A 14,204-nucleotide genomic window follows, 5' to 3' on the forward strand; every position below is an offset into this window, starting at 1 on the left:
GCTCTGGTGTCGTGTCTCTAGTATTTTTACCCCCTGTGAAGGTTGTACCCCCACCTTAATAGCTTCATGCCCTGGAGCAATACTCTTAAGGTGCCCAGTGTGGGCTGTTCTACCTCCCAGAAGGAGCTGTGATCATCCCTGGGAAATCCAAAAAGAAATGTGGGTGGGCATTGAGCTGGCAGGGGCTGTGACCTTTTTTATATCACCCTTGAATTCTCAGTGCTCAGTCTGGCTCTTAGTAAATGTTGTCAAGTAAATTATACCTACTGCCTTGACTATGGAAGAAAATTCTTAGATACACAGACAGACGTGTGCCAGGGAGAAAAGGCAGCTGCTTCTGCTAAAGCAAACCCTGTACTCCACAAAGCCTTAGACCTGGAGGAAATTCTTTCTGAGTGGAGGGGTGGTCAGACCAGCCTGCACTCACTGGGCTTTCCCGGTGCCGCTCTCTCACTTTGCTGGCCAAGCCTGACCCTCTGTCAGTGTGTCAACCCATTGAAAATGTAGTCTAAGCAGCTTCCTGTGAGAAGCATCAGGGCCATTAACTGCCTTATCACTTAGGGGACAGATGCACTATAGGGACCAAGGGAATCCCTCATAGTCACTTAAGTTGCCTGAAATATTTTGGTCCTTCTTGCTGGTGGACCTTTCTAGAAGCAAGCCCAACCATGGCAGTTACTGGATCACCTCAAAAGGCATGCACTATTAATTAAGCCATTATATTTGAATAATTGAGTCCTAACAATATACATTTCAAATAATCTCTCCCAATTATTTATTATTATTACACCATCCCCAAAGTAAGACTTCAAGAAGCATTATGAAGCTTTTTGGTACAGGAAACTGACCCTTTTACAAGGGAGAATTGCTACTTTACAGGACAATCCCAGTCCCCTAGCCCATGTGTGATTGGACTGTTGACCCTCAGTGCGGGAATTTTACATCTGCCCCCATTAAGTCTTACGTTGTTAAAATTAGCCTGTTCTTCCAACCTGAGATTGCCTTGAATCCTGATTTTTGCATCCATGGAATTTACTCCCTCACTGCTTCTTGTCACCTGTAGTCTGATTAAGATGTGATATGTCAATTATCCAGGTAGACAAAACACATTTCCAACAAGGAAAGAAGGCTTTCTGAACTACTGTAATTTTTCTAAATGTAAAGTTTTATTTTCTCACTCTCTTTTGATCTGTGGTACTTTTTTTTACCCCCCTTTTCCCTTGAATGTCTTTAACTTTGTTTTCATTAAATCATAAGCCTAAGAAGCACTTTGAAGTCTTGGACCCAAATTGACACCATTCCAGGCAGTAAGACTCTGGGAATACTGTCTATGATAAGAGGACCCTGGGAGGCACCTAAGAAAGCTGGCAGGAGTCTTCCACCATTTAAAACCTAAGTGAGGGGCTGAGTGGCCCGGGTTCCAGCTCTGTGTAGTTCTGCCATAAATTAGATTTGAGATCTTGAAAAATCATTGAACCTGTTTTCCTTACTGTCCAAATTAAACTCTCAAAGACCTTCTTCAATCTGAGTTATATTGTTTCTGAAATATGTGCCACTCTTACTTTACTAGAGTTATAACTTCTTGTTTCTACATCTCTCTTTCCTTTCTTATTAATGCTACAGATAATGTAGACATTACTTGCCTCAAAAAAGACTGCACAGTTAGAAAATAGTCACGGGATGTAAAGTACAGTTTAGGTAATACAGTCAGTAATGTTTTAATAGCTGTGTATGGTGCCAGTTGGTGCTAGACTTACGGGGGAATCACTTTGTAAGTTACATAAATGTCGAACCACTGTGCAAACACCTGAAACTAATGTAAATTGAATGCCAACTGTAATCGAAAAAATTTTTTAAATTAAAAACAAGACTGTACAGCCCTGATCTGTTTTATTTCTCACGATCTCCTAAAGAAAGGAACTATTGTCATGTTGAAATTATTCTACTGTTGTAACCTTAATGCTTCCTGTTGACTGTTTCCCCTTGTGTGGGTCACTTCTATGCAGCTGCCCTTTTTGTATTGACAGTTGTATTTCTTTGTGCTGAGGGGTCTCAACTCCTTTACCCTCCTTTGCCCCATGTCTCTGTGTGACCTTGGGCCTAAGCATGTCATCAAACAAAGATGCTGTTCTGGGAATGGCTAGGCACCAACACCCTTCTTTCTCACTTTTCAGAAGCACTCTGGGGCTTGTCATTCATGGTCTGAAAGGCCTGTCCTTTAGTAAGGAGGATCTGAGACCTGAACAGGAGAGGAGCTGCGACCCAACCTCTGAGTCTTGGCTGGAAGAGGAGTGACCAGATCTCCGCCCAGGGCTCCTGGGCCCCATGGAGTCAGTGGGAGGGGAGAGTCTTTCCAGGCTTGGTTCTGTGGGTTGTGGTTCTCGAATGACCCCAGGTTCCCCTCCCTGGGGCTCCGCCCCTACCTAGGGAGGTCTCTCCTACATAAACACCTTGGTCTGCCTGGGCCTGGCCGGTGAGAAGGGTTAAGCACCGTGTCTGAACACATGCTGGGAATGAAACACCTCTGCTTCCTTTCAAGGTGCATTTTAAGCTGGTTACTTTTGGTTGAGTCCCTTGTCATCCTGTTGGCAGGAGATCTTTATCTGAACAGGAATCCTGTCCCTGGAATGTTACCTGACATAGTCCCGCCCTTCCAGGTGGGGCTTGGCGTTGTCAAACTGTGCAGCAGGGACCATTTGTTTTCTGTGCTCCCTTTACCATCACCTGTTAGTGTAATTTATGGGTCACCTGCTTGAACAGGACTCACTCTGCTGTTCTTGTGCAGCAGTTCTCCTGGAAGTCAGGACCCACAAGGGCTCAACCTGCCAGAGCAAAGCAGCGCCCCAGAGTATGGATAGCCAGGTGACCTTTCTGTGGTTGTTGCCTGACAACATCTCAAGACCCTTTGCTGTTCAGTTCCCTGGCAGTGAACAGGCTCTGAGTCTCTCCCTCTCTCTGGTCAGATCAAGCAAAATGTGTGCTCCCTGCAGGGTCTTGTGTCTTCTCACCTTTGCCCCTCTCAGATGGCCCATCCTGATATCAGGCAAGCTGGAGGAACCAGCACCTTTAAAGGGGCAAGGCAGGGGTTCATAATCTCTGGCTGTTACATTAGAGTCACCTGGAACTTAAAAAGCACCCACATCAGACCTACCCTAGGCTGATGGAATTCAATCATTTGGCAGTAAGGTTTGAGATTTTTTTTTTTTTAATTTTCAGGTGACTCTAATATGCAACAGAGTTGAAAAGCAATGATTTATGTCAGTAGCTCTCAAAATATGGTCCCATACTAGCAGCATCTGCTTCTCCTGGGAACTTGTTAGAAATGCAAATTGTCTTCACCCCAGGCCCACTGAATCAGAAACTCTGGAAAGGGGCCCAGATATGCCTGTTAACAAGCCCTCCAGGAGATTCTGATGCCCAGTAAATTTCAAGAACCACTGGTTTAAGGTGTAATATTAATGCAGAAAGCAAGACAGCTTCATGTGACCTGTGACTATAACTGTGCAGACGCATCAATAGAAGGATGCACTGAAAGAGAGTGGGTAAAAGATAATAGTTGTATTGGGTGGTAGCATCACAGGTGATTTGTTTTTATCTTCCAAATTTTTAGGAATGTCCTTATGTTGTTTATATATTCGTTTAGGATCCGGGAAGCCCTGGGTTGTGGCGATGCGGGGTTTTAGTGTTGTCTACTGGCAGGTGCGGGGGAAAGCATGATGAAGAATGCAGCAAGCGGAATGACTCTTGCTTGGACAGGCCCCACGAGGCGCGTTTCACCCAAGCGACGTAGCTGCTCCGGGGAGAATTGCCCTGGTCCCGAGTCACTCATTAGAATCACCTGGGGAGGTTGTATGACAACTGATGCCTGGGCCGCACCATAGAGAGTTGAGCCAGATCTCTGGAGGAGGGGCTCAGGCGAAAGTAGAGGTTGATTGATGGACAAACAGACCAGCCTCCCCAGGTGATTCTCATGTACAGCGAGAATGAAAAACCTCTCTCCATCCTTGAGATTCTAAGCAGAGCAGGTCATTTCCAAGCACCTTCGGAGGTCAGCATCCAGGAGTCTTGGGAGCTTCCTGAGGGTAAGACACGGAGCCCCTCTGCCAGGGGACAGCCTAACCCCCACAGCAGCAGAGTGGGGATCAGCATGGGGGCCAGGATCAGACAGCTTAGGGTGAATCCAGACTCTGGTTACCTGCTGTATGACATAGAACAAGCAGTAGTTTCTCCAAGTGGGCGAGGACAAGCTGGCAGGAGCCTCAGCCCTCGTGCTAGGGCCCCGTCTGGCTGTCCGAGTGATCCGAAATCCAACTTTTTGCCCAGGTCCGTTTGCCTTTGCCAATATGTCACTGGTCTTGGCTAAGGCGAAGCTGTGGGGTGTCGAGGAGGAGAGGGAACAGTTGAGGTGCCTTCAGGGTCAGGGCTGGGGACAGTGGAGGGAAAGGAATCCGGAGTTAGATGGACATTACCACATTTTTCCTATTTCAGTCCTGTGAGGTGGGGTGGGGAGTGGAGGCCAGTTCTGTTTCACAGATGAGGAAACAGGCTTCAGACAGTGTGCAGCACAGAAGCACACAAGCATTTTTAGCCAGAGCTGGGATTTGAACTAGACTTGTTGGGCTACAATGTCTCCAGCCTTTTCTCTCTACACAGAGGGGAGTCTCTGCTGACTTTGGATTAGAAAGGTATCACCAGTCGAGGGCCATTTTGTCGGTAACTTATAGTATCTAAAGAGCCCTCCGGATGTGACCTGGTTTGAACCATAGCAGTGTTTCCTTCTCCTAACTTCTGACAATTTCTGTTCACTTGGACAAACATTTTCACCTCCTTGGACCTTGCTTGCCACCAGTAATATCTGGCTGCTGACCAGGATGCTCCTCAGGGCTCCTCTGACCCAGCACCTAGTGACTTGTGGCCTCTTTTCCAGCCTCTCTCTGGGCAGCTTCTCCCCACTGTGGTCTGTATTTTCCAGTTGCACTTTTGTCCCACCATCCCATTAGCCTTCCTTGCAGCACACACATCTTTCTCCTCACACATGTCATGACTCCCTGTGTTCCAGAATGCCTTGTATCCCTGACAGGGACACAGATGACAGATGGAACCTGGGACTAGGCCACGTGAGTGGGACCCAGTCATGTTGCTCTGTCTAATCAGCTGTGGCCATTTCATTGAAAGAATCAAGGTTAAGTAGCAGGCGCTGAGCACAACCGTCACCAAGGACGGTCGCTCCTCATCTCAGACACTGCTTTTTTATAAAGGCTTTTTATATCCTGCTTTCTTGGGAGTAGCATTTTCTTAATTAAGAATTCTAATTTTAAAGTGAGCTTTGACCTCTTTCTTTCCAGAATCATTCTAGTGCTTTGATTGCATTTCATGGGTAGAAATTAAGATCTTTTATTGTTTGCTCTCTCTTTTCCTCCACAGCTAGTTGCCTATGGCAAACTGGCACTTTGTTGAAATAATAAATGGGTTTATCCTGCTAGAATATCAATAAAGGTCTTTGGGAAGTTTTATGGAGGTGCTAAAAAGGACTTAAGGCCGCGGGAGACTAATTCCTTTGGTATGTTTCAGTGTGGCTGGGGCGGGGTGAAAGGATGCTTCAAACGGGGTGCAAACGTTTCTTCACAGTGAACTTGAGGGAAGAAACAAAGGGGACGTTTCTCCTTTAGCATTTGGAGAATTCAGTTTGGCATGGAAGGTTCTAGAATAGAAGTTGATTTATACCGAAGAGGGTTATTCTGGGCGTTACCCTCAGTGTCATACCTCAGTAGCTGCATGCTCAGGACAGGTGAAGGGAGTGGGCATCTCTGTGACGCAACAGCAGGGCTGAGAAGCCTTCTCAAGTGCACAAGGAGATGTGCAGATGGTTGTGTTCTGCAAACCATTGGAAACAACCTGCATGTCCGTGACTAGAAGACTGGGTTGAGCCATGAATATATGAACTGGAATACATGTGAGATTATGAAAAACCTCAAAAATATATTGGACCCTGAAATTTCCAAACAATATTGTACAGTTTAATACTATTTATATAAGGTTTGAAAACAAACAAAACAATGTTTATGTGTTGTTTATAGCTGTAAACATAGTAAAATCTTTTAAAAGACAAAGGAATGATGAATAACAAATTTAAGAGTGGTTACCTCTGGGATTGGAGAGGAAATGAGATCTGGGGTCTGTGGTTTCCCTAGTGTTTTCTTAAAGTGGTTAGTGGATATGTACATTTAAAAATATTGCTCAGCTGGCCGGGCGTGGCTCAGTGGTGGAGCATCCACCGAGGATCCAAGAGATCACAGTTTGATTCCTGGTCAGAGCACATGCCCGGGTTGTGGGCTCGATCCCCTGTTGGGGGTGTGCAGGAGGCAGCCAATCAGTGACGCTTTCATCATTGATTTCTCTCTCTCTCTCTCTCTCTCTCTCTTCCTCTCTCTGAAATAAAAAAAGATATATATATTTAAAAATAAAAATATTACTCATTTTTTTGAATGGTTAAAATAATTTTGTAATTCTCAAATTTGTTTTTTAAAAAGGGGAGAACCTGTTCTAATCAGTTTGTCCAGTGGTTTGAATTCTGAGTAATTACTAACCAGATTTTCCTGGGGCTGATTAGCTTGACTTTTTGCTGTTCTCACCCCATGAGGGTCATTTTGGCCACTTCATCATCTTTGGGAATTAGCACCATTGGGGAAAACAAAAGACTGTGTGAAACCTCTCATTTTCCTACTTGTGTTAATGAGTAGGGGGTAGAGATTATGCACTAAAGGAAATCTTCATATTTTGAACCTATTTTGTTCATTGATTACAGTGCCTGTAGCCAAGGTTAACTGAGACAAACTTGAATTCTGGGAAAATCCATAGGAATCTTCTGCCAACCCAAAGGGGAAGGAGAAACGCCACTGTGCAACCTGTTCCAGGGGAGTGATTTTGATGTCCTGTTTTGAAATCGGTGTTTGCTTTGCATCTACAGCATGGCCGGACCCCCCTGCATCTTGCTGCCAATAAAGGTCATCTTTCTGTGGTCCAGATCTTGCTGAAGGCGGGCTGCGACCTCGATGTTCAGGATGATGTGAGTAGAAGCCACCATTCTATCAGGGGATGGGTTGTCAGAGGAGCTTGTCTGCCTAGAAGTCCACAGTACAGTGTGTAACCAGCTGTGAGGTGGGATGGGGGAGATGATCTTCAGTGCTTTTTATCTCCGTCGGTGTCCCCATGGCGGGAAGAACTTACTCTTGAAGATCTACTCTGGGACCTGTCCTTAGTAGCAAGTTAGAGTTTGGGAATGTGGGGTAGTTTCCCATCAGGGTTCATTTCTTACTAGTATTGTGCAAGTGCAGAGCTCAAAGGGCATTTTATCTGTGTCTTGTCTCAGTGTGAAGGAGCACACCACACACAGACACACACACAGACACACACACGCACGAGTGAGTACATATGGGCAAGGCCTGCTGGAAATGTGTGTAACTGACAAGGCTTACCGTTGGAGAAAAGGTGGGGCTTAAGAACTTAATTTTATTCCTTTTCTCACCTTGATTTCTCTTAGTTGGTGTGCATTTAGTTTAAAACAACCTATTCAAAGAAAAAAAATTGATCTCATGGAACCCAAGAAAAGGGAGGCCTCCAGAAAGAGTTCACTCTGGCGCTATATCAAGACTCAGCCTCTGAGTCTTTTCATTCAGATTATCTAGAGAGAGACTCCAGTTGGCTCCTTTGGGGTCAAGTATGCATTCCTGAGCCAAGCAGCAATGGGTGGGGCACATAGGACTTGGGTGCCCTAGTGGATCTTTGGGAAATGTGGCTTCTCTAAGAAGGGGATAGAAACAATTATGTAAATTTTCTCCAATTAACTATTAGGAAAAAGCTCTATGGTAATGTGATTGGAAACCATTTCTAACTCTAGTTTCAGTTTCTAATTCTAGTTTGTGTAGTAGGACTCTAAGGAATAAGCACTTTTGTGAGGAACACAGAATCTTGGAGAGTTTGCACTTATAACCTCTTCCAGAGTCACCTTTAATAACCATGTTTACAGAGTATTATCAGATTTCAGGTTCCCAGGTATGCTAGGTGTGCATTACCAAAGTGCTCCTAGGTTTCTTTGGGTCTCTGAGTAATGTTCTAAGACTTGGCCAACACACAAGTGAGGACAGCATTTTCAAAGAAATAACTAAATATGATGGGCAGAAGGCTGTCCAGTGTCATTCATAAATCTCTGGCTGTATTTGGAACCTCTTGAGTCATCAAGAGCGTTATTTTCAAAAGACACCAATTTAGCTTTAAGCTGTTGACTTCCACCTTGAATCATAGTACTTTTTTATTTTCTCATACTGTAGCCATCATTATGTTCATTATTATATCATATCCTTAGATGACAGCAAAAATACCAGGAGAGAGAATAGATTCTGACCACAGAAAAGGCAGGCCTTGGAGTTGCTGGTGCACACATCTTGGGATGCAGCTGGTCTTCTCTTTGGATAATTAAAGCCCTTGCTTACCACAGTGGCAGGGGTGCAATGCCAGGCATGCTAACCTATCCCAACCCAACACTCCTGCCTGAGATCTAATGCAGCAAAAGCCATGCTAACTTCCTAGAACTTCTGCTGTTTATATCAGACAAGATAAGAAGTAAAACAGGAAGGAGTTCTTACAAGGTAGCCAAGGGGAGCCATGTCAACATAGCCATGTCAGCAGAAGGAAAAGCCAGCTCTACTTTCAACAGGAACACCCTCTTTCATTCTTTGGAATTAGTATTTATTTTCTTTCATCTTTTCCACTTAAACAGGACAGTCCATACATTGCTTCTCTCAGATAACTTAAATCAATACAAAACAATATAAGAACACAACAACAAAACTGTAAAAGCAGGTGAGAATGGAGAAGGTGGAGTGGATCTTCACTAGTTCTGAAGTAGTGCATCTACCAGATTGTGACTCATGTCTGTCTTCCGTGTATTTGCTGTGCTTGTTGATGGTCAGCCTTGAAACTTATGCAAGAATTTGAGGAAGAAAACTCTTTTTGGGTGCTCTTTAAAGAAGCTGGGAGATTCATTATTGAAAAAATCCTTTTAGAAGTTACCTGTTACCTAAGACGTTGTCTCAGATGATTAGAAATAGGGAATGTTAATGTTATGAAGCATTTACCCCTAACTTCATATTCTGCAGATACTGTTCTTTATGTCATGGTAAAGACTGAGAACTAGTTGAAGAATGACCTCCAGTGGCCTGGAGTGGGATTATTATGAATTTGAACCTGTGGAAACCAGTTCTTTAGAATATGCAACCGCAGGAGCAAATTCCCTCTTGCTTCCTGTCAATCCTGTCAACTCTCATTGGAGCTCTAACGCCATCTCTGATTGGTCATTGAGCAATCATACAGCCCCCACCTCAGAAATAGTCCAGGACCCTGTGGCCACGGTAAAAGGCATGAAGGAAGAAAAAAATAAGAAAAACCACAGAAGAAAGGCTAGGAAGAACCCTCGAAGATCAGAGAGAGAAAAAGAGGTCAGCAACTTGCTTTGCGCACCTAGCCTGTCTTGAGCTTCCTTGCAACATGTCTGCCTGTGTCACCTGGGAGGGATTCCTCCTGAAAAGGGGCATGTTCCACCCTTGCATGACTGGGGTTTCTTCCATGAGCTTAGCTTTGGAATCTGCTCACTCTTTTTCACCATGTAGGAGAGAATACTAAAAATATTTCAGAACAAAGGTTTAGACCTCAGAGCTTCCAAACCTCTTAAAAATCCCCAAGTAAGGAACATGGATGTCAGAAAAATTGAGAGCTGGTAGTTCATGTACTTTACAAACAGGTCAACATGTTCCAAATGAAAGTGCCAAACTTCAAGGTTGCTGGCTCTTCAACGGCTTTCCAGCTGCAGCATTTTCCCTTCTGCTTCTTTGTAGTTAATCATTCAACAAATACTTCTCGAGCACCTATAGTGGCCATGGCACTGTGCTGAAGCACTTAGCTTGATGATGCCATAAAGGCATCAACCCCACAGAGGTATCTGATATTTTGAAGACCCGCCCTAAGGTTAATTGGCTTCACAGGTTAGAAACAGGTGGGAGTCAGTGCAAAGAGCCTTGACAATTTGAATTCTGGCCCAACCATGCTACCCGAATTAGCTGGTTATCCTAGGCTAGGCACTGACCTGCACTGAGTCTTGTTTTTGTTTTTATCAATAAAATGAGGGAATTAGATGCCACTGTACTTGGAGCACAGTAGTGGGTCAATAAGTATTCACTGAAGGAACAATGAGTAAATGCTGTTGAGAGTGCTATACTTTTCCCAGCTTTTTAAACTTTTTTAAAAAATATATCTTTATTGATTTCAGAGAAAGGGAGGTCCAGCTTTTTTTAAAAAAGTCCCCAAAGTTTCAGAGTTTCATGTTTAAATCATATAGAAATAAGAATTATGTCACAGTTGCTTCTTGGGTCATTAATAAGTTTGTATTGAGGATGCATTCTGTTCTTTTCTGTGTCCTATTTCAAAAATGAAATATTTCAACAGTAAATTTTTGTTTTATAGAAGGAACAGTGGATTTGTAGGTAATTGACCCTGTTCCAACTGAGGTTCGATTGTTTGTGTTGTGTTCTGGGGAAGAGAAGCTCTGAGATAGACAGCATGAGACAGCTCTTTGCTTGTGTCTTTCATGTCTCTCAGAGCCTTTATTTCTCATCTTGGTAATTTAGGGGTGGCTGGATTTTATACACCAGAGAAGGTGTCTCCCTCAGTCCCCAAAACCACCCCATCTAGTGTTAACAAAGCTCATGGTGCAGCTAAAGGACAGCCAGTTATGGTGGGGAACAGTTGACGTTGGCCTTCACCAGAGTTTATGGACCAATGAGGCAAGGACGTGGCTCTGAGGGAAGGCTCTGTCTGACGGGAGTAAAGATGGAGTGGGGCTACGGCCTGGAGACGGGCTGAGGCTCAGAGGCCTCCCAAGAAGAAAGGGAGTTGGAGGAAACACCTGTGCCATTTGGTTGAGGACAGTGTGTGTTCTCCCTACAGCCTCACACAGTTCGTAGATCTCTGTGAGTCTTTCCATTTGGAAATTGACTCCTAAGGGCTGAACTAAAAGTTAGATTTAGTTTCTCACCATTGAGCTAGACTTTCACAAAGGAAAGTAAATACAGTAGATTCATGCCAAAAGCAAGTAATAAATAATGGTGACATTCTGCTCCGAACTGCCTCAATTCATGATTTAGTAGCAGCTTGTGAAACACAATAAAACATTTGACCAAAAGCAATTCTTAAGGGAGACTGTGCCCTAATCAGCAGGGGCCCTTTGTACGATGACTTGTGCAGCAGGAGAGGCTGACATGACCCGTGTCCAGGGCTTTTTGCTCACACTTTATGCACAACATGGACAGAGTGGCTAAGTTTCCTTGTGTAAAAAGGTGGTTCTGGTTGGTCCAAGGAGTGCTACTTAAAGTGCCCTCAGTTTATGGGAATATGAAAAGGCCTCTAACCATTAGTAATCTGGCCAAGTCAGTCTTTACCGTGAAAGAGTGAGCCTCAGCTTCACCTTCCTGTCTGAGAACACAGTGCCAGATTGGGTCAGTAATAACGGATTGCACTTGAGGTCCATTTTGGGCAAATCCATCACCATTCTGATAGGGAAATGGGCAGTCTTGGGAATTCTTCTAGAAACTTAAAAAAATTAAGACATGGGCAGTTTTTCATGATTACTTGTTTGGGCATTAAATATGCCTCATCTGGAAACACTTCTTAAGATGTCTGAAATGGATGGGAAGGGGCTCAGCACACCTGCAGCGTTGACCCAGTGGTCATGTTCTTCTTTTGCCTGTATGCCTTATAGAAGGAGTTGTCTGAACAAGGGGCCTGGGAAGGTGGGGAAAACCAAGTCTACACTTAATTTACAATGGGAATAATAGCCTAGGATGCTGAGGGCAGGGTTGGTGATAGAGATCTGTGGACAGTGGATGAAGTCTGGCAATGGGGCTGGAACCCTCACTGCAGAAATCCCTTAAGTTCTGTGAATGAGCAGTGAGAAAAGATTCTGCGACACAGCCCATTACTGGTATGTTGTTATAGCTTAGACTTTTAATAAACAGCAGTTTTTCCTGATTCTAAAAATTAAGTGTTAAATACAAAAAGTTGGAAGGTATTAAGAAGTATAAGGAAGAAAATAAAAATCACTTTTCATGGAGTTTTAAAGGGAAATTTTCAATTTTAAGAAGGTGAATTTGAGTTTTAAATAGCATTAAATACTTTTTTATTGTGATAAAATGTACGGAACATAAAATTTACCATTTTAACCGTACAGCTCAGTGGCATTAAGTACATTCACAGTGTTGTGCAGCCATCACCACCATCCATGTCCAGAACTTTTTTCCCTCCAGTTTAGTGCTTTTAAAGTGCATTGTTGTTTTAAATTCCAGGGAGTTTAGTAAGTGGAATCAGAATTTCATTAGGGTTATTTATATGTAGTGGTGCATTTCTCTTTGAAAAATCTTCATGTTTTCTGTTTTATATTAGTCTCTCTTTCCTCTCTTGGGCTAAGGACCAAGGATGCCCCAGGGTATGTTATTGCCCCTCTGGTTCTGTGTTAGGAAACTTCATTTATGCAAAACTCTTACCAACCAAAGGGAAGGGAGGGACCTTGAGGATCATCCCACCCTCCTTTTACAGGTAAAGCAAAATTTTCATGCTGATCACTCACCCCCCCCCCCCCCCATATTTAAACCTAGAGCCCAGGTTGGACTCGACTAGTCTCAACTTGGTCCTTTTATTAACTGCAATTAGGGAAAAGAGTCAAGCTCCCCTTGGCGCCCCGATGGAGAAAGAGAGGGTCTGCAATTCCAGGAATTCGATCACAGAGAAAGGGGTCAAGTGCAGCATAAATCAGTGAGGGTGTTGTCATGAAATATCAGAAAGGCTTCTTAGAGATGTGAGTGATGGCTTTCCATCCCTGGAATCCTCCGATGACACAGCATAAACTCCTACATTGCTCTTGGCTGGTATAAGTCAGTCAGCAAATATACACTCGCCATCAAATCATGAGTGCTGCTCCCTGACATGGCTGGATCGTGATTTCTCTGAAAGCAGGGAACTAGGACTCAGTAGGGAGTAAAGATTCCAGGCATTGCTGCTATAATTGCATAGTACACACAGCCCTCCTCTCAGACCCGCTCTTCACAGGTGTGACAGCCACACTCCAGCTGAACACTGCCATCCCCCAGGCAGCAGGTGAGGGCTTGACCTCCATCCTGAGGTCAACTCTGCAGCCAAGGACTGTTCTGCGGTTGGTTTAAGGTTCCCACTGAACAAAACTTCTCTGCCTGGCGTGTGTTGTCTACTAACCAGACCGCAAAGCCCACTTTGCCCTAGTGGTGACCAGTCTGCTTTGTATGGGAGGTGTCTTGTCCTGTGTCGGAGTGAGGGAGTTGAGTGGCTCGGGTGGTGGGGAGAGCTGACGCCTGTTCCTGCCTCCACATCATTCTGCAGGGGGATCAGACCGCTTTGCATCGTGCCGCAGTGGTGGGGAACACTGAGGTCATCTCGGCACTCATCCAGGAGGGCTGTGCCCTGGACCGACAAGACAAGGTGAGGGGACATGTCAGTCCCAGGACCCACGTGCAAGATGTTATCATTCCAGAGTCTTATCACTCATGATTTAATATGATAAAATTAGCCCAAATTTACTTAGAAAGAATACCTGATATCCCAATAATTTTTAAAAATTTTTATTTATTTTATTTTAAAAGATTTTTTTATTGATTTTTAGGGAGAGCGGGAGAGAGAGAGAGAGAAACATCAATCAGCTGCCTCTAGCACTCCCCTCACCAGGGATTGACCCTGAAACTTGGGCCAGTGCCCTGACTGGGAATCTAACCAGCAACCTTTCAGTTCATGGGACAATGCCCAACCAACCAACTGAGCCACACTGGCCAGAGCTCAAATATATATTATTCTCCATGTTCTGTGGCAGCAGTGGGCAACCACATAAACATACATGGTACCAAAAAAAGCCAAAAGTCTAGCCTGGCTGGTGTTGCTCAGTGGTTGAGCATCGACGTATGCCGGGAGATCAAGGTTTGATTCCCAGTCAGGGCACATGCCCGGGTTCGGGGCTGATCCCCAGCAGGGGGCATGAAGGAGGCAGCCGATCAGTGACTCTCTCATCATTGATGTTTCTATCTCTCTCTCCTTCTCCCTTCCTCTCTCTGAAGTCAATAAAGATATATTTTTTT

General features: G+C 44.3%; 1 protein-coding gene across 6 annotated transcripts in view; it reads left to right on the forward strand.

The window, feature by feature from the left end:
• ANKRD6 (ankyrin repeat domain 6) overlaps window positions 1-14,204 on the forward strand; it is a 150,079-nt gene that overhangs the window by 107,320 nt on the left and 28,555 nt on the right. For 4 of the 6 annotated variants that reach the window (XM_081139929.1, XM_081139933.1, XM_081139931.1 and 1 more), the window contains exons 3-4: window positions 6,968-7,066; window positions 13,459-13,557. In XM_081139929.1, the coding sequence (XP_080996055.1) occupies window positions 6,968-7,066; window positions 13,459-13,557 (198 nt within the window). Of the gene's footprint in view, window positions 1-6,967; window positions 7,067-9,155; window positions 9,495-13,458; window positions 13,558-14,204 lie in introns of those variants that run through there. The other 2 variants (XM_081139928.1, XM_081139932.1) reach the window with 1 other exon arrangement.

This window comes from Miniopterus schreibersii (genome assembly GCF_964146895.1).
Source record: "Miniopterus schreibersii genome assembly, chromosome: 6".
NCBI lineage: Eukaryota > Metazoa > Chordata > Mammalia > Chiroptera > Miniopteridae > Miniopterus > Miniopterus schreibersii.